The sequence below is a fragment of the Phaethon aethereus genome, assembly GCF_964289735.1.
Source record: "Phaethon aethereus genome assembly, chromosome: 2".
In the NCBI taxonomy this organism is placed as follows: domain Eukaryota; kingdom Metazoa; phylum Chordata; class Aves; order Phaethontiformes; family Phaethontidae; genus Phaethon; species Phaethon aethereus.
Genome location: NC_138582.1, coordinates 95759266 through 95779317, shown reverse-complemented (window position 1 = coordinate 95779317; position 20052 = coordinate 95759266). Strand labels below are relative to the sequence as shown.

General features: G+C 42.9%; 1 protein-coding gene across 1 annotated transcript; it reads right to left on the bottom strand.

The window, feature by feature from the left end:
• Positions 1-8150: 8150 nt before the first annotated feature.
• On the bottom strand, positions 8151-9005 carry PPP1R3G (protein phosphatase 1 regulatory subunit 3G; the record flags this gene model as incomplete). Its single annotated transcript, XM_082015121.1, has 1 exon — positions 8151-9005. The coding sequence occupies one exon, from the start codon at positions 9003-9005 to the stop codon at positions 8151-8153; it is 855 nt and encodes a 284-aa protein (XP_081871247.1).
• Between the last annotated feature and the right edge of the window lie 11047 nt (positions 9006-20052).

The following is a 20052-nucleotide window of genomic DNA, read 5'->3' as shown; positions in this document are numbered from 1 at the left end:
TGGAGCGCTCGGTATAGCTCTTTATTGCTTACTATTAAATCTGTAGAATAATCAACACTTTTAAGACAAATGTTAAAAAAAAGGCAAACATTTTGATCAGGTTCTGTTCTTGAATTTTTTTCTCTTAGAAATTGCAGAAAAATTAAGCAGTGCAAAGTTTTTTTAATGGCATACAGAAAAAAGCTTTTTTTTTTTCCCAGGAGATTGTTTTGGTGTTTTTTTTTAATAAGAGAAACAGAAACTCAAAACTAGTTCCATGACACTGTGGCCTTTGAATACCTGCCCTTATTTTTCTTGCTTCCCCAAATTCACCTTTGTTTAGAACTTCTGTTGTTTTGTGTTGTTCATGCTGTGTGATAACGTTATCAAAGCAGAGGACAGATGAAGTTTGTTCTAATTTAGAACAAACTCTCATTCCTCACTAGCATTTGAAGTGTATTTTGTAGTTTTGTACAGTTAGATTGAAATGTGTAGTAATGCATTCTATTAACAACAGTGTACAGAACAAGTTACTGTGACTACCTGAGACTACAAATGTAGCCTCCATTCTCGCTTTCAAATAAAAGGCAAATACAGTAATAATTCTCCTCCTATTAGGTGTGTTACGTATTGCAATGTAAATTGCTTTTAGTGGCCATTTTATTAAAATGGAATGTAATTATTCTAATAGGTAAAATACATTCGATTCTGTATTTTAAATCTCCACATTCACAACTGGATAATTAAGTGCACTTAAGTTAATGGTGAAAGTGTAGGGGAAGAAAGGTTTAGTTACTATTTAAGCTTCTAGTGACCTCCAAGAAATGTAATAACATCTTAGACTTTTAGAGGACACAGGCTTGGAAGGCCTGCCAGTTTTGTACTCTTAGGAACTTGGTTCCTAAAACAGTACATGCAAAACCCTTGTTTAAAACAGCTTAATTACTGGAACAAGCACTGCATACCAATTCAAGATCTGCAAATGAATGCTAGGAAACAAAATAAACATCCTTGTAAATAGTGTAGCCCTAATTTATAAAGAGGGACAACTCCATCAGTAACATTTTTATTATTTAAATCTAAGTTTTCACCATGTCTTAAAAAAAAAATGTTTGTTTTCAAATAGTGGCCCTGTAAATACTTCTTCCAAAGTACCAATACCTTTCCAGTGAATTTTGCCATTCAGTTTCCACCAAGAATACAGGTGTAGATGCTACAGATGGTATGCTGTCATATAGGCGTGCAGTCATGGGAATGTGAAATTTCTTATTAATTCCCTCAAAAGTATGAAGGAGATTACTTCTCCATTAATGCCTAAAAATTCTGTTGTTATGTTTTGGTGGTAGAGAAACTACTGCACTCCTAATTCATGCCTTGTGCTCCTACTTTCTGTCTCAAGGTTACCACTCAGATTATCTCTCCCTTAGTTATTTACACCTGCAAAGAAGCAGGAGTAACCTTCAGAATCACAGAATCATTAAGCTTGGAAAAGACCTTTAAGATCATCAAGTCCAACCATCAACCCAACACCACCAAGCGCACTAAACCATATCTTCTGAAGTGCCACGTCTACACATTTTTTGAACACCTCCAGTGATGGTGACTCCACCACCTCCCTGGGCAGCCTGTTCCAATATTTGACTCTCTCAGTAAAGAAATTTTTCCTAATATCCAGTCTAAACCTCCCCTGGTGCAACTTGAGGCCATTTCCTCTCGTTCTATTGCTAGTTACTTGGGAGAAGAGACCAACATCCACCTCACCACAGCCCCCTTTCAGGTGGTTGTAGAGAGCGGTAAGGTCTCCCCTCAGCCTCCTCTTCTCCCAGAGGACCCATCAAGAAAAAAAAAAAAATAATCAGGTTCTGTAATTTCCGTCTCTTCCCCGATCCATAGTGCGGAGGTTAAGACAGCTCACTTTCTCAGTCAAGGAAAAATTAAGCTCTTACTGCAAATTAACCATCAGCTTACCATACAGTATTTATACATTACATATTAGAAGTAACATAAGAAAACTTCTGCTGCTGAGGCCCAAAAGCCTATGTAATACTATCTAACTTCTGTTAAGAAGTGCAAAGCTAGCAAAGGTATTAACATTTACTACTCAAACCCCACACAATCACTGCATTTTAAATGTCCGTTCCCTCTCTGTTTTGGACAGATCTATAGGTTTCCTTTCCTCACCAACACACATGTAAGCACACCCTCCATTACAGTTAGTTATGTGCATTCAGTTGTACATGATTGGAAGATACCTAGAAATACTATTTTTTCCTTGCCTAATGTGCATTGTAAGTAAATTTTGTCGTAACATACCCAGTTCTTTATAAAAACATAGCTTACCAAATGCTTTATTACTGAAATCCTACAAACTACGGAAGGAAAATACTTCAAAATCACATCTAGCTTAGAAAGTCCAGCACAGAAATACTTGTAGGCTGGGATGACTTCAGGATTATGGTCATATCCACTTGCCCTGTTCTTACTCTTGCCTAGGCGTACGCTCATCGTCACTGATGCAGCCAGCGCACCGGAGAGCTGGCACTGTGGTCCAGCCTCAGAGTTGCTGTGCTCTTACAGCTGCACCTTCTGTGCTTCACCAGTTCCGTTTACGTTGCAATCCTCATTAAATCTCTCTCTTGGCACACTGTCAGGAGCTTTGCTGGATTTTGTCAAAGCAGTGTAAACAACAGGAATAGTTAAAACACAAAGGAATGATCCCATGACTTACGTAAAATGTCCACTATTATAAAAAGTATAACCTTTTTCCTTAGACTAGAAAGGAGCGCAATAAATAGCTTTACTAAAGCTGCAATGTCTTAGCAAAACCAGCTTGCTTTTGTATTATATTAAAAATGTTTGTCTCTTAACCTCAGCAGTATGCACCAAAATTTGCATGTTTACATATCCTGAAGTTTGTCATGACTTTTACGGTATAAACTTGGAAACGGCGCTCTGGTAGAGAAAAAGGAACCATTTGTTTAATATTAGTAACTGTTTAAAGGACAGGCATTTCTGTTGTGTGTTACAGCTTCTCAGGAGATTTTACTGCAATTGAAAGCTCAGTTTCAAAATGCCCAGGCAGATCAGAGGTACAGCTCTGTCCTGGAGGAAAGCAACCCAAGAGAGTAGCATGTCAACACTTTACATACAACATTGAAATAGGCCAAGAAGGATTTTAAGTTACTACTCACATTTCTAGAAAGGTATTTCTGTATAAAACTTCACCAAGTTACCAGGCATTAAAAGCATTACTTTCACCTTCCAGCATCAGCAGGTGGAATGATAATTTTGTGGAGAAGCACCAGCCCCTCCACTTAACTTCCTGTAATGCAACATAAATGCATCTCTCCAGATACCCAGCAAGTACCATACGTGCACATAAACAGAGCCATGAAAGAGCTGCGCACGGGCTGTTTTCCTGAGTTTTCCATAATGATCTACAGTGAAATCCAGGCATTATTTGAGTCAGGAGTATACTGATCGCTTTGTTCCACGGTTCTTAACACAGGCATAATTGTTTCATACTCTTAGGAATGTTTTGCTTGATGACCTTTATAAAAAAAAGAAGGAAGGTGCGTAGCCCTTTTACTGAGAGTTTACATTCCTACTTTTTTCTTTTTTCAGTATTTTAGAATATAAGAATAGTGCGCGAGCCCTTAATGTGGAGGCAAGAAAAAAAGAGAGAGAAGCAAATAATTCTTCCAACGCTGTGTATTTTCTACAACTGTAAGAGGAGAAACTCTCAAACCTGTTTCACAAACATGCATCTTCAAAAGATTCTGCAGCTTGCACGGGAAATTAAATATCAATGTGTTGCAAGAGATGCTTCTTTCTAAACTACTTACCTTTTTTTTACTGTTAAGCCCAATATCTACTGCAGCTTTACGAGAGAGGGAAGTGACGGTAAGTAGTGCATTCAAATGACTACTCTTGTGTGTTCAGAGTAAGAGAACTGTGCAGACCTGTGAAGAATGTACAGGCTTTCCATTGCAAGAGTGCACCACATAAATATTTATAGAGTCTTTGGCAATATGCTAATCCAAGGCAAGTAATTTTCCCTCTCTTAAAGAGAATCATGAAAAACAATTAAGGTGATTTAATTACTGCCACACATAGACAGCAGATTTTGACAGATGAACATTCATCACAGTGCCATGTTATCCTAACCCCATAACACAAGACTCTGAACAGAATAGACAATTAAACATAGATCATTTCCCCTACCTTCCCGCAGTACTTTGGGCTGGATCCAAATCCCAGGGAAGCCAATGGGAGCAGAAGCCAGGCTTTTCAAGTTCTGACTGAAAGGCCTGGCTTTAAATAAAACAGAAGTAATTTGCATGCAAGTTTGCAGTTCTTCATGACACAAAGGTAAATTTAGCTTCACAGTCCTTTTCTGACTCATTTAAATCTGAATTTAAATGTAAGTGTAAGCGGCAAAAAATTGCTTAAGGAACATGTAACTTTGATGCCCTTCACAGTTACCCACTATAGAGTTTCAAACATATTAAACCTTTTGGTTTAATATACACCTATAAAACCATTTGGCAGCTAGTTCTCCCCTAAGCTCTTAATTCATGGGGAAAAAAAACCTGAAATCTCCATAAAATTAAAATCTTTGGAGCTGGAGTTTTTCCAAGAGTGCTAACAAATCTTTTGTCGTTTCTTATTTCTTGAGGTAGGGGAGGGAGGGTGTTTATAAGCACATCATCCAAAAGTTATGCTCTGAATCTTTTTATAAAATACTACATTACCAGTAATGCAACCAAAGAAGAAGAGTGCATCACTTAACTTTTACTCTGTTGGGCCTTTTGATTCTATAGAACCACTTCGTTTTGAATATATTTCTTCAAGAATAAAGTTGCAATTGTGCCATGTCTCTCAACTTACGACCGCGAGCAGCAGCCCTGTGCTTTGGTGATGTGAGCTTGCAAGCATTAGGTACACACATGGTCCAGTTCTGATTTTTACACTGCTGCCCAGTGAAATCTTTGGTGAGGCCTTGCCTTTCTGTAGCCCCCAGAACCTCAGCTATGAAAATAGAGAGAACTGTGCACAGGCAGTCTTTGAAACCTGCTTTGGAAATCTATACTGCTGCAAAACCTTAGAAGTACAAAAATGTACTGTCTATTCAAAAGTGAGTGTGTTTGATTCTCATCTGAGAGAGGTTCCCCCTTTTCTTTCACAAAAAGTTATTCTTAATAATAAATAAAAGCACTTTACCTGTTATCAAAGCACAAAAATGTTGTGTTTTAGTTAACACAATTTGCAGGACTTTAAATTGGCACCGATTTTCTGAAGCACTCAAAGCATTTTACTGTTTCATCTCAGCAAATACTTTCTTGCATTTTGAATTTCAGGTCAGACGTCTGAAGAGAACACAGAAATGTTACATTTTCTGGATGTGGGTGTTTTACGTCCGTTGCCCATAGTTTACAGCGTGCCAGAGAACGTTTCTAGCCCTCTATCAATAAGCACAGCTAGCTGGGATTCTTCGAGGTACCAGCTCTGCACCTCTGCCCAGATACAGCCGTCAGAATACGGCTACTCCTTTAAATTCTGTTTAAGGAGAGATCCCACCCCTTCCTTTTTTTGGCAAAGTTTCCTCCTTCTCTGAAGCAATTAATAAACAAAACGCAGAATTAGTAATGAGCTCCAGAAGCCCCAAATATTACATTGTACTTCAGTGAGGAATCAAGCCTAATGCCGTTAGCATTACATACCAGCTTAAGAGCACGCTATTTCATCGGCACAACTATCTGCAGAAAGGCCAATTCATACCAGATTATTCCATGTAATATCCTGTAACGCACCATAGTTTTAAAGCAAACTTGTGTAGGGAAGTAGAGTTCATTCTTCTGCCTCAAAACCTTTCATGCTTTTGGCAAGAGTTTACATGTAACTTGGAAAACAACAGTAGGAACTTCTGTTTGCCCGCACGGAGCTTGTACTCTGCATTTTCGAAGCCGTTATTCGGAGCGCAGATGGCCACCGTTCTCACAGCAAGCCGGATCCCGAGGGAATCAAACACCTCTTTATACTCGGCCATATTCTCATACTGTGGTTTACATACGGGTTTTTTAGGGGGCAGGGAGGGCAGGAGGCTGCTTTTCAGAAGCGGTGCATGTGTTAGCAGAGCTGCAGGAACTTCAGTCTGAAGCTCCCTCTGCTTCACGTCTTTTCCCCAGGAAGCCCCGTTTCTCTCCGATTTTGTACCGGCTCTCTGGAGAGGGCAGGTGATCTGAAGACTTATTTTCAAGCATGGGGAATTTTACAGAGGTACAAATTTTTCTAAGGTGCTTATAATGGGCTTTAAAATGTTTTTGATTTTCAGAGGAAATGAAGACTCAAGAAAACTCACAGTACTCTCTGTTTTAAAAAGGAAGATAATCTTTCAGGGACTTGACGAACATGCATCCAAAGGTCAAAACGTTTTCTGCATTCTGACCATGTCTTATCTACTTATTTTTTCATCCAAAAAATTAACCTGAATTTTGAGATACTGTATCAGAATAATACAAGTAGAGCCTACCAAAAGCCAACTCTTTTCCACCACTGCTAGTAAAGCTTCCTCACATCACAGCTCTGCGAGAGACCCGTTACAAAAGCGTACCGGGCTGTAACGTACTGCCAGCATGATTTGCCTTGGTGCTCGGGGCTCTGGCAGGACCACAGTCATTTCCAGCTATAGCCCTCGATGCTGCTGACGGACGGGCAGCGACCCTGGCTACAGCAAGGCACACCAACAGCTTGGTCCCCTCTGCACCCCACACATTAGGGTAGGGGCACAACCGGGTTGCGAAACTAAGAAGCATCCAGTCACATTTTGCTATACGGAAAAAAAGATTTGTATTGGTGAGCTTTTTAACTTTTGAAAAGTTTTTTTTATTCTTACAAACCCATTTTCATTGGTACTTTTTGCTTAATTTCAGGACTTGGGACACCAGCAGTAGTCAACCTCTAGGCTTGCAACGTAAGAGTGAAGACTATCGAGATTATTTCAAGTGTCTGGCGCTTATAAAGTCCAACTGTGTGCACAACAAACCCCTTTCCCAGCAACAAACAAATACCAAAAAATATGTAGCAAAATAAGCTGAATAACTGAGAAATGTGGTGCAAAATGTAACCTAAGGAGAGCTGAACTAAGGCACCTGTTTTCATTCATTACTGAGGACCCCCCCTCTGTATCGCTTCATCACTCCTCAGTGAGAAGGTCATCCAAATCAGTCACCGCTCCCCAAATCTGAAAAGACAGAACTGTGTGCGAGACAGGTGCCATCTTTTACTTTACAGTGCATTACTCAAAGGTGCTACCGAAGTTCTCCTGATAAACCCAGCATCAGCAAATATTTTAACTCCTCCTTTGTCCCAGTTTTAGACTTGTCAATTGTGTGGAAAGAAGTCACCAGTCTATTTTAAGCAAAAACGTTTTTGCAGAAGTCCCTGTTGGCTGCTATTAGCCAGACGGGATCTGCACACGCCTGGGGGAGGCGGGAAGCAGTATCAAAGTGTACTGAATGACAAAAACCAGAGCAGCCCAGTCCAGCCCCAGATCCAGCCCCCAAAACTGGCTGCTTGTCGTTCAAAGCTGCCAGAGGCACGGCGAAGGTCGGACGGGCACGCAGGTCTGTCCTGAGTTTGACAGGTGCTCACAACAGTGAATCATATTGTTATGGAGTCCATTAAACGAAAAATAATAAAAGGCCCACTATTGCTGTCGCAGTATTCTGTCTTTGAAATGGATGTGAGAACGGGAGGACAGAGACAGGATGCTAAGTTACATCTGTAGAGGACACGCCGCTAAGTTTTCACACAAGTGCTCCGTGCCGTCTCTTGACTAATCGGGTAAGTGAAGTCAAGCCCAAATCAAGACCTCAAAAATTCACTTCAGGAGAGGTAAATCAAAGCCCACACTACTCAGTCTCCTTGTTCTGTCCAAAAAAAATAAAGGGAAAAGGATTCCCCAAGCCACAGCACTGCGAGCCTACGCACATCCACGTTTCGCTGGCAAAACCGAAGTGCCCGCTTAAGAACCAGATTTCGGGCAGTCTCCGGAACGGGTACCTCGGGGCGCCGGCGGCCGCCCTCCCGAGACGGGCCTCAGGGTGCGGGGCTCCGGCCGCCGGCTCCCGTCCCGCCGGGCCCTCACGTCTCCCCTGGCCCGGCCGGCATCAGTAGCAGGGGGCGGCGGGCGCGGGGCCGCCGCCGGGGGACCCGCAGCAGCGCAGCGTGTAGTTGCGGCCGCCGTTGTTGTCCCAGAACTCGCCCTGCGGGCTGCGGTAGCGGATGGCGAAGTGGAGGGCCGAGCCCTCCCGCAGGCTCGGCGGGACGCACAGGCTGAAGCTGTAGCGCTCGGCCGGCGGGTCGCCGGCGGCCGCTGGGGCCGAGGGCAGCGGGGCGGCCGGGACGTCCACGAAGGAGAGCCACTCGTTGAAGGTGTAGCGCACCGTCACCTCCCTGGGGCCGGGGCAGCCCAGCACCTGCACCGTGCCCCGCACGTCGGCGGGCGCCGGGGGCCGCCCCAGCCGCTCCAGGCAGACGCGCTGCCGCCGCAGCCGCTCGGCGCTGGGCTCCCCGCCGTCGGGGAAGTCGGGCACCAGGAGCAGGGCGAGCGGCGGCGGGTCCCCGCCGGGCGGCGGCGGGTCCCGCTCCTCGGCGGGCGGGCTCTGCAGGCGGGACAGCGCGGCGGGCGGCACTTGCGGCTCCTCGGCCTCGCTGAAGTGCTTGACGCTGGCAAGGCTCAGCCCCAGAGAGTCGGCGAACTGCACCCGCTTCTTGCACTTGCTGCAGCAGCCTTCGCCCGCCGCCGCTTCCTCCTCCTCCTCCGCTTCCTCCTCCTCCTCCCCCTCCGCCCGCCGCTCGCCGGGGCCGGGGGCCGGCGGCCGCCCGCAGCGGCGCAGCCCCAGCAGCAGCAGCCGCTCCCCAGCCGCCTCCCGCTTGGCGTCTCGGGGCACCGTCGGGGCCGCGCCGCGGAGCCGCCGCTCCTCCGCCGCCAGCTCCTGCCGCGGGCGTGCGGGGCTCGCCATGGCGGGGCGCCCCGCTGGGCCGGTCCCGGCCGCCCCTGTGGCGGCAGGCGGTCGGGCCGGCACCGCTTTATCCGGCGCCCCCGCCGCAGGCCCCGGGCGGGGGGCGCGCCCCCCCGCCAGCCCCGGAGCCTCCCGGCGGGGCTGCGGGCGGGGGCGGGACCTCCCGGGACGGGCAATAGGGCCAGAGCAGCGGAGCGGCCGCGACGGGCGGCCACGCACGTCCTCCCGCCCGCGGCCCGCCGCCGCGGCCGCCGTTACCAGGGCGCGGAGGCGGGAGCTGCGAGCAACGCTGTCGGGCGTTTTATGGGCTTTGGCGGAGAGACGGGGAGGAAGGACGGGCGCACCGGCAGAGCAGGCCGTGCCTGCGGGTCCGGATCTGCGGCCCCTCCCGCTGCCGCCCCGCAAAGCCAGGCCGGGGGGAAACGCATAGGCTGCTGGAGCGGACTTCGTTATTACTATAGTTAATTATAATTATTTTCATAATCCTCTTCATCATCATCTTTTAGGCTTCAACCCACCAGGGACAGCCCGAAGAGAAGGCCCAGAGGGTCAGGATTAAGCGGGACGTCGCGCAGCCCCAGGCTGGCGGGGCGGCGGGGAGCCCAGCGGCCCCTCGGGTCCGGGGCTGGGCCGCCCCCTCCGCCCGCCCGGGCCGGAGGAGCTCTGGGTGCCGCCCGTGCGCCGCGGTCGCCACCAAACGCCCGTCTTCTGCAGCCGGGAGTTTGTGAGACAAGTCGTGTCCCCCCCGCCCAGCTTTTATGTTTAAATTGGCTTCCAGCCATCCTAGCTGCAGCGAAAAGCTTTGAGACCTGAAACCAAAGGCATTCGCTTTTCAAAAGTATGGTATCTTCTGTGAGCAAATCGCTTTAACCATTTTTTTCCCATTTTACTTGGTACCAGAGGTACTCTGTGGAAAATAAAGTCCAAAGGATCAGGAGGCACAGATATTTTGAAGGTCAGACTGCCCTCAAAGTTTCCACTTAACAACAGCAAAAAAAAAAAAAATCAAGGACAAAAAACAAAATACAGGCTTCACCTTTCAAACAAATTAAGAGAATTACAACCATCCTCAGTTTTATTTGCTGAGCATGATGTATAGTAAACAGCATCTTCATAATGCGATACGTTCATTAGTATGGCGAGATCCATATCTGAGAATTTTCCAAACTTAACTCTGTACTTTGTGTGTGCCACTGCTATTGTCTGGGGGTGATTTGCACGGATTATTGCAAGAATCCTACATTATTAAAACTTCCCTCCATACTTGTTCTCATGGAAGAGACACTAAAAAGCATATGTAAATAACACGGTACTTTCTGAAGCAATACACTCCCGCTATGGATTTATCAGAGGGGGTTTTTTAATTTGTTTTGCATAGCTTGTTTTATTTTTAGCATCAGTCTGGTTACCAAAAAGCAGCCTCCCCCTGTGAGTGAACACAGTGCAGTTCAACTGAGTGTGCAGTCTGGGTCTCGCAGAGGAATGAATGGCAAAGCGGCAGAAACACCACTAAGCGGTTTCCTTAGCAGATGCTGCTGTGAGGATGTTCTTACTGTACCTCGACCAAAGAGTTGGACAGCAAACAGGAGTGCCAAACAATCTGACTCCTTTAGCTTATTGCCCTGCTCTCGACGTTTGTTGGCCGTTCAGTTTAGTTTCTGCATTGTAAGAAGAAGAACGAAGGACAAACATTCTTGCTGGCACCAGCCGTGCTGATGGAAAACATGACGAGTACCAGTTTGCCGTGAGCTCCTCGTCACCAGCGCTCTGCTGCAAGCTGCCACGTTCCCCCGGCTGTTCGTAGGAGCGCTCCTCTGCCTACCGCCGTCCAAGTACGCTGGTGTGCCATCGTTTAAGCTCTTTCAACTAAGCAGCCTCAACTTAATAGTACCAAACCACAGAGCACGCTCCTGAGTTAACTCAGCTGAGGACTGCGACGCAGTGCAAGTAGCGGAACAATGGTGTTCTAGCCACACACGACTGTTGGCAGGGAAGGCACCAGTTTCACCTGCTTTCACCACCACTCCTGACCTGCCGGTGGCTGTAACAGAGCAGTGGGCAACAACGTTGGGCCACTCTCCTCTTGGCATTAGCTCTCACGAAAACAGGTTGTAATGGAGGCACCTTCTTACCTGTGCCTGGAAATGAGACCTCATGATCCACCCATCCGAGGCTGGCGGCACCTCAAGTTGGGAAGAAGAAAAAAGAATAGAATAATGTGTAGGTAACGGTGCTTCGTACTTACAATATTGTCAAGATTCCTCAAGATTCCTCAGATAAAAGACAACACTACTACTATACTTTCCCAAAGTGGTATCTATTTTATGGTGAGGAAACAGAAATTAAGAAACCAGCCCACCCTTCCTCATGTGGCGTTTATCCCACTAACACAGGCTTTCTCAGCTTGCCAAATCATTAACAAATGTTTTAAGCAGCAAGGGGAAAAAACATGCCATTTGCTGATAAGGCAAAACCATTTGGACTACTGGAAATTACAGAGGAATGTGAAAGGTTCAAGCAAAATAAGGGACAGCAAAAAGAGAAACTTACTGTAAATATTGATAAAAGTTAAGTAATATTGTAGCAATTAATATGCATTTCTTATATATTCCATAATTCTGGGAGACAGGCCTGCAAAAAGGACTACTGTTCACAGAAATTAAGCAAAAGCAGTTAAGGCAACAGGAATCTGTTAATTAAAATCGGGCAATTAACGGCATACAAAAGGAAGTCAGATTTGCTACCATTGTGAAAGGGAGTAATTTAAAATCAGATAAACCTCTAGAACAGATATCCAACTATGTGACAAACTATGCCAGTGGACATTAGTTAAGGAGGTGTTTAGTGTTGTCTCTTAGGTGTTTCAGAATGGATTCTCTTAAAAGAATGGGGCAACCAGGGTCTCAGCCTTCTAAGTACTATTTACCACATTTGTTATTAAAGAAAATGTTAAGATAAAAGCGGAGGGATTTCCTAGTAAAAGAGAGATGGTAGATTCGCAGTCAGGAGGCTTTTTGCATTCCCTGAGCTTTGACCAGTTATGTTTGTCATAAACTACACACAGGATGGACACAGCACCTTCTTCTTTCATTTCCCCCCTCCCTGTTTCCCAGCTTCCCACTTTGTCCCCATCCTGCATTCAACACTCACATCTTGCAGGAACATTTGCATCCTAAGATGGCTATGGAATGACATTAAAAAAAAAAAAAAGAATGTGCAAATCACTGGTAAGTGATCCATGGTATTGCTTTCTCAGTTCCCACTATGACTGCATGGGTATGTATTTCTCAGGACTTGTTAGATCAGAGGTTTTGGTTTGGAGCTCTATTTGATGTGCGATTTAATACATCGGTCAAGAAGCTTGGATCAACAGTCGTCATCATTTGGACACAAAATGAACAGGAAAATACTTGTTTGCAGACGCCTGGAGTCAAGTAACTGGAGGGTTCTGTTGATTCAGCTCAACCACACAATGTAATCCAGAAGCCCATTCAAACACTGTTCATCATTTCTTTTTATGTGCTTTTAATATTAGTTTCAACCTTCAAATCCAAAACTAGCAGATTTTCTAGTTAGTCCAAGAGGAAAGTATTCTGCTTCTGGATGTACCTAGTTCAAATCTGCGAAATTTCTCCAATTTTCCACTCAAGTCTTTTCTAAGAAAATCTCCTGTGACAATAGCTTATCAGAAAACGTGAATGAGTAATAACTCCTCAGCACTCTGAAACAATTTACAGGAATTTAGAAATATGCAGGGATTATCACAGTTAATACACAAAATTAATAAGATCTTTTCTCAAATTCTAGCAGCAGTAGTTCTCAATGATCTTCACTTTGAAAGTCATGTAGTTCTTCATCCCAGTTTTAACAGTCACGTTGCTTGTACAAAAATGGCAGGGAGGATATTAATAGTCTCCTCACTTACTGAAGAAAAAAATGCTCCCTATCCCATGGGAAATTCCAGCTTCTCTGCGTTTTTAAGAAGGATAGGGTTTCAGTTTACTATGTTTGTGAGGATGGTCAAACACTGAATGAAGAAGTCAGTGGGTCTATTATAATCTGAATAGAAATTATCCAGAAGTTAGATTATTAGACCTGATTTTCTTCTTTATGCAGGAAAACCAAGCAGCTGTACTCCAAAAAGGCATGCACTACATCTGTAATGGAAAAAGTACTGAAATGGAAACAAATATTTGGAAGTAATTACTTTCATTTCCAAATCTTAAATACAAAGATTTAAACCTAATTTCTGCAGGATGTTCAGCAAACAAAATCCTTTAGAACTTCGAGTCTCTCAGACAATCACTTTTAGAGACGTCTGCTGCATATTTTGTCTTGTGTCTCAGCAGACTTGCGCCTGACGTTCCTTATGGGATGTAGAAATTACTTTAAATATATTAAAATATATTTATTCAGTGTTCCTGAATTACAGCAATGGCTGTGTTTCCTGCAATGATGTGGAATATCCTTTTCAATTACTAATACTGAGTATTTGGCAATAAGGCAAGGAATATCCCTTCATCTGGGTGAAATGCTAACCTCTTCGAAGGTGGAGTTTCGTATTTGGTTTCAGTAAGTCTGAGATTTCTCTGCATCTGGTACAAAATTGGGCCCATTCTTCATGACAAGCAAATACATTGTAATGGTACAAAAGATTCATCTGTTTTGCAGAAGTTGTATGGAAAAGATTCCAAGTGCTTGAACAAATACTAAATTCAGACCGGAGTTGGCATTAGCCGTGACAAAACCACGTTGCACAAAAACTTTCCATTTACTAAAATTTCTGAAGTGTTGCTTGGTTCTTGTGGCTTTTAGAGGTGTCAAGATTTGTTTTAATACCTTTGATATTTATAAGATATTTATCTAAACTTTTTATATTCATGTGGTACACTTAAAATCTTAAACCACTTGTCAGACTTTTAATCAGTAAATTACATTATGATAAAAAAACCTCCCGCATAGAAACTGCCATCCTAATAGAGTGACTTATTTTTGCATTTCAACAATTTAACCCAAATAGTCTTTGAAAAGGAAAAGTTCAGATTGTCAGTGAGAAAAAGCGTTTCAGCTTCCAAAATGTATTCACAGCATAGGAGTTGAAAAGGGTTTTGTTTTATGGGTTTTGTTCGTGTTAATGTGGATCTCCAGAAAGCTGCAGAACCACATCTCTTTCAAAGGTTTCTGATGAACAGTACGATCCAGGTTCTCACGTGTAAAACCTCTACGATTATGTACATTTTTTATTTAGCAATCTAGGAAAAATACAATTTGGATGAAATTCTTGCCCTACGTTATGCTAGTATATTGCTTTGGACTTCAGTGAGAAAGGAGCTCCATCTTATCCAGAGTAGTTTGATATAAAGGGCATTCTACCCCCAAAACTATTGCTGGGCTATTAAAAGGATCCAATTTTTTCTTGCCGTCTGTCTGAAATGGCTGGATTTTGCTCCTGCCCTGCCACCTAGCAGACCGCCTCTGGAAAACAAAAAACAATGTCTTCTTAAAACTCTGAAAGGAAACTTATTCAGACAGAAGGTATGTTTACCTCTTGACTAAGGACACTCCAAAATTCCAAATGCTTGACATACACACCCTCCACAATGAACTCCTAGGAAGTATGTAAAACATAAATGACAGAACAATACATCTCTAGACCGGCTTTTTCAGTTGTTAGCATATGAACATTAGATGTCCAATGCATTAGATTTTTTTCCTCTGTTTTTTTTGCTCTTAAGGGCCCGCTGGAAATGAGACATGAAAATGGAAAATGACATGAACTTGTACCCACATTAATTCTATTTTGTATTTCTGTGTTTGTTTTTTTCCCAAGCAGCAAGGCGTGTAGCTCACTCAAAATCAATAGTGGCATGAACTCATTTGGTCTCTCCTAGGACAACAGAATTGGCCAGCTGGTCAGAAGGACCTTCATGACGTCAGCTGGCGAAACCTCCGCTGGTCTTTAGAGTTGTGTTTGACGTGGCATAATGGAATGTTAACCTGACCTCATCAGCTCAGTACCTCCCCACCTTCTGGGAGTTGTGCAATGTAGCCTGTTCTAGTAACTCCTGGCAAACGCAGGCCAACCTTTTCAGTCCAGCAGTCACGACTGGGTAAGTTGTACGTCAGTCTCATTTTTTTCACTTGCGTTAAAACACGGGAATAAGCTGTCCAAGTAATCTCGTTGTATAAACCCGATGTTAAAAATGGTTTGCTTGAATGTGTAGTTTTCCAAACTGCTGAAAAAGGAATAAGTTTAACCCTGTCTCTCTGCAGGTCCCCAGGACTGCCTCAGTTACAGTTTGTTCTCAATTGCTAAGCTGTGATAGTAGACAGCAAACCAGGTACCTGACAGAGTATATCCTGTAAGAGAGAGAATGTTTATCACACTCATTTATATTGATTCTCATGACTTATGAACATCGTAACTTCAGCTGATACACATATATGCCAGCAACTAAGTATTGTAACACAATACAATACTGCCAAAAGCACAAAAGAAGACTTAAGAGTTGATTTTCAATGAGTAAAATAGATTATGTAGTGGTCTGAAAAAAGAGAGGTTTGTATTTCTAAAGAACATTAATAGTTTTTACAGTAGAAAAAAAAGAGCAGAAATAGGTGCTGCTTTAGTACTGCTGTACCATCCTAACAAGTAAGCCTATACTTGAAAACTCTCAAGCGCACAAACAAGAAACATGACTGCATGATAACAGCCTTACCCTGCAAAAGCAAAGTTCTGGCACAATAGCTATCATTAACAGTATACAAATAAAAATCACTGAAACAGCCACATATGAATGCGGGCATGCTTAATCCTGCATCGCCAGAAATAAAAAAAGAGCGTTTTCTACTTCATTGACTATAAGTACAGTGTCCCACAGTCCTAGTGAGTTCAGTCCCACAGTTTCAGCACCTTCAGTGGGAAAGGCAGAAAAGAAGCTCCATCTGGTGGTGTGGTTGATTGTAATTGCTTTTAAATCTCATTTAATTGCAAATGCATTCTTCTCCAGCAACCAAATGAAAAAATGAAGTAACATGTAAAGGATCACCTATCCTGCAAACTGAGCCAGCATTGCCTAACACTTTAAAATCCAAAACCACTTTAAAATCAGAATCTTCTTCTATCTGAAGCAAACCGGAGTTGAAGCCTTCCAACAGAGGCAGAGGTGATCCTGCCAGGGTACTAATCCAGGGTAGAAACAGATCGTCAAACAAAAATGAACAGGTGTGTTAGCACACTTTGAGAGGTAACCTGCTGCAGCCTGGGGTGGGGAAAAGAGAAGGCAGGAATCATTGGTGAGAGGAGGAAGGAGGAAGGAGGCGTGTGAATGTGAAGTCAGGGTTGCTGCTGAACCTGTTATATAAAAGTTTATGGAAAATTTACAGAGGTATTAAAAAAATTATTGCTGTGTCTCATAGTAAGGAAACAAACTATTCTTCAATTGGTTGTTTTTATAAGGAATTAACTTTCCTCAATGAACAAGTGGCAATTTTGTTGGAAAAGATGCTGTTTCCTGTCTTCAGAAAACCTTGAGCTGTTCTAGCTGTAACAGATTTGCAACATCTTAGTATGAAAACCAAAGCAGATTCTTTAATCACTTTTTTATGTAATAAAATGACTACGTTTTAGGAAGCTGCTTTCCTTTTCCCTGCCTCCACTATATTCTTATTGCCTGAGCTGTGAAAATGGTGATAAAAATTGGTGTCAATGCATTGACAAATGCAACAGAGGAACCTGGATGCACAGAACAGCTTAGAAAAAATAAAGAACAGGCTGACCAACACCTGCACTGAATATTTGCAAAGAATTGCTGGAGAAACTGCAGTGATACTGATGGTCAAATAAAATAATTTGACCTAAACCTACAAATAATTTTAGCGAGTATTCAATTGCAAATATATGTGTAGATGCAGCATCTGAGTTCATTTCAATGAAGATAATGCTTTGTAGGATTGGGACATATGTTTCCCCAAGCTGATGTTTGTCCTGTTTTCAGCTGAGATAGAGTTAATTTTCTTCCTAGTAGCTGGTATAGTGCTGTGTTTTGGATTTGGGATGAGAATAATGTTGATAACACACTGATGTTTTAGTTGTTGCTGAGCAGTGCTTACACTAAGTCAAGGACCTCTCAGCTTCTCATGCTGCCCTGCCAGCGAGAAGGCTGGGGGGGGCACACGAAGCTAGGAGGGGACACAGCCAGGACAGCTGACCCCAATTGGCCAAAGGGGTATTCTGTATCATATGATGTCATGCTGAACATATAAACTGGGGGGAGTTGGCTGACGCTCAGGGACTGGCTGGGCATTGTTCAGCGGGTGGTAAGCAATGTAAGCATTGTGCATCACTTGTTTTGTATATTCTTTTATCCTTATTATTATTTTCCTGTCTTTTTCTGTCCTATTAAATTATCTTTACCTCAACCCACGCATTTTACCTTTTTTTCCAATTCTCTCCGCCATCTCACTGGGGGAGTGAGCGAATGGCTGTGTGCTGTTTAGCTCACTGCCAGGTTAAACCACAACAATGTTATAAAATGTTATAAGCATTGTAAAATATAAGAGTAACTAGCTAAATGATACTAGGCTTAGCCACTGAAGTTCTATGCCTAGTTTCATGTACAAACACGTCTGCTACTGCTCCTTGAAGAACTCAGGGCAATTTCTCTCAAGACAGTATCCTAGCTGAAGTTTCTGCTAAATAACAGCAATCTTAAACACAGATATACATAAGCCTTGTCCTGCAAACTCAGGTAAATACTGAGTCTGCTGACAAAAATACTTTGTCTACTGTTTTGTAGTTCCCACATTTAAATGGCGATATACACTGCGTTTTGTCAAATCAATGCATTGTTACTTTTTTCTAAAGAGTGGAACAGAGCTCAGTATTAATTACCCACGAAAAAACATGTTAAAAGAATGTTGAGAATACACATTTGAGCATCAATACGCTAGAAATTGCCTGAAGTCACATTGTCTTTGTAACCTTAATGCAGCTTTTTTGAGTGTATCATTTAGGTTACAGCCTTTAATTATGCATTCTTAGGCCATTTTTCCCTCAGGACTGTCTCATTAGGCACATTAAGATAGACTCAATGGTGCTGTCATTGCTTTTCTCTACATTGCTTAATGTGTAGCTGTAGGCCTTATTTATTGAACAGCATTCCAGTCCTGCTCTGGAGATGTTGCCGGATTTCCTCATGGGATCCTCCACAGTGCTCAGCACCACAGTATCTTCCAAGTGCTTTAGAAACAGTAGACTACTAAGAGATGAAGTATTCCCGATTTCACCATTAGAGAGCTGAGCTGCAGAGAGCTAAAAAGGTGAAAAGTGTCCACTTATTCTAAGTGCTGATTTTGGAAGTGTGCAACTTGACTTTTGAGGTTGCTTATCAGTATAGAAGATTTTTCATGGGTTCAGAGCATCGCTCCTTTTGATTTCAGCTAGAGCTCTAAGTTCTCAGTACCTCAGAAATCTGACTGTTCTCAGGGTAGAAAGTTAGCAACATGCAGTAGGTCACCAAGTAAGTTTAAGCAATTTGCATAGCATACATAGCATACACCTAGCATACATAGCTAGGTGCTTTATGTCAGAAGCAGCAATAAAATTTAGTCCCTTTAGGCTAGAATCACTTTCCTCCATGGCAGGACCATCCTTTCCCTTCCTGCATGCTTTGAATTCGAAGTAAATAAAGTCCAAGTCCTCCAGCCATCTAAGTAGTATGTGATCGTGGCATTGAAGCCTTATCAAAGAATATTACCATGACTTATGACATCATGAATTGGGACTGCAACCTTAAAAAAGTTCTTGCAGGCTGTTTGTTCCCAGTACTGACTTGGTACAAATTCAGGGCAGTTCCATTTATGAGCCATCTGCAGATAATACATAGTTCACATTATCATACAGTAAATATTTAAGAATAAGTTTGGCTAAATATGTTTCCTTTGCTGGTATCTGGAATACTAATCTGCTGTAACTCTGCTTCTGTGTCCATTTTCATATCCAACTAAAACAAAAAGACAAATCCCACGTCTACCATTTCTTTTCACTCCCAAACTGATGAGACATTTAAAGGCTGCTACTTCCATGAATCAGTACATCATTCCTAATGTCTCTGTAATACGATAGACTGTAAATGCAACCTAATGGTGCCAAAACTGAGTTGTTTATCTTTTTACTTGATGAAGCAGAAGAACTCGACACACTTCTGTTTAAAAATATTTCAAGAAGAAGCCGCACCGTAAGGAGTTCAAAAACAATTCAGTCGAAAGAAGACACTTTGTTTTCAAAATAAAGATGTTCCTGAATAAGAAGAGGCGCCGTTCACACCCTGCTCTGTCTCCCATCCAAACAACAGAAGTGCATGAGCACAATTAAACCGAACGGAAATTTTTTACGGTTCTACGTTATCCTGTTCCCAACAGCAGCGGTCGCTGTCCATGCATCACATTGGACTTGTTGCTTTACACCATGAGTAACTTCACTGACATTAAGGGAATAATTCCAAACTCACGCTGCTGTAAATGAGTGCGGGATATAACTCTGAATCTTTTCAGTAAATTGTAGACTGTAGAGTCTCAATTATGAATTCAGTTCTGGTAGCTAATGTCTCTCTCCCCTACGTACCACTATTTCCTACTAATATAAGCAGTCCAACCTAGATCCTTTCCATCCGAGCATCTTATATGCAGACATAAGGACAACTCAACAAGATCAAGAGTAGCCAGGCCAGTCTTAGGGAAGAAAAATTTGGAGCCTTTAGTTATCTTGTGGAGTGATTTACTAATCAGGCTGGAGTCACGAGGAGGAGCAGCTTAACAACCAAGGGGAAAGAACGAACTAATTAACTGAGCAAGAGTTTAAGAGCAGTGGATTCATTTTCATTCTGAATATTGAATGCATTCAGTGATTAAATTAAGTTAAATTACCTTAGAGGCCTATTTCAAGAGTAATTTTCTCTCCTTCACAGTTCTCCTTTTTCACCCATTGTCCTGAAGATTGCACTTAGTTTCACTCAATTTTATATGCTGTTTTCTACTTATCCCCCAA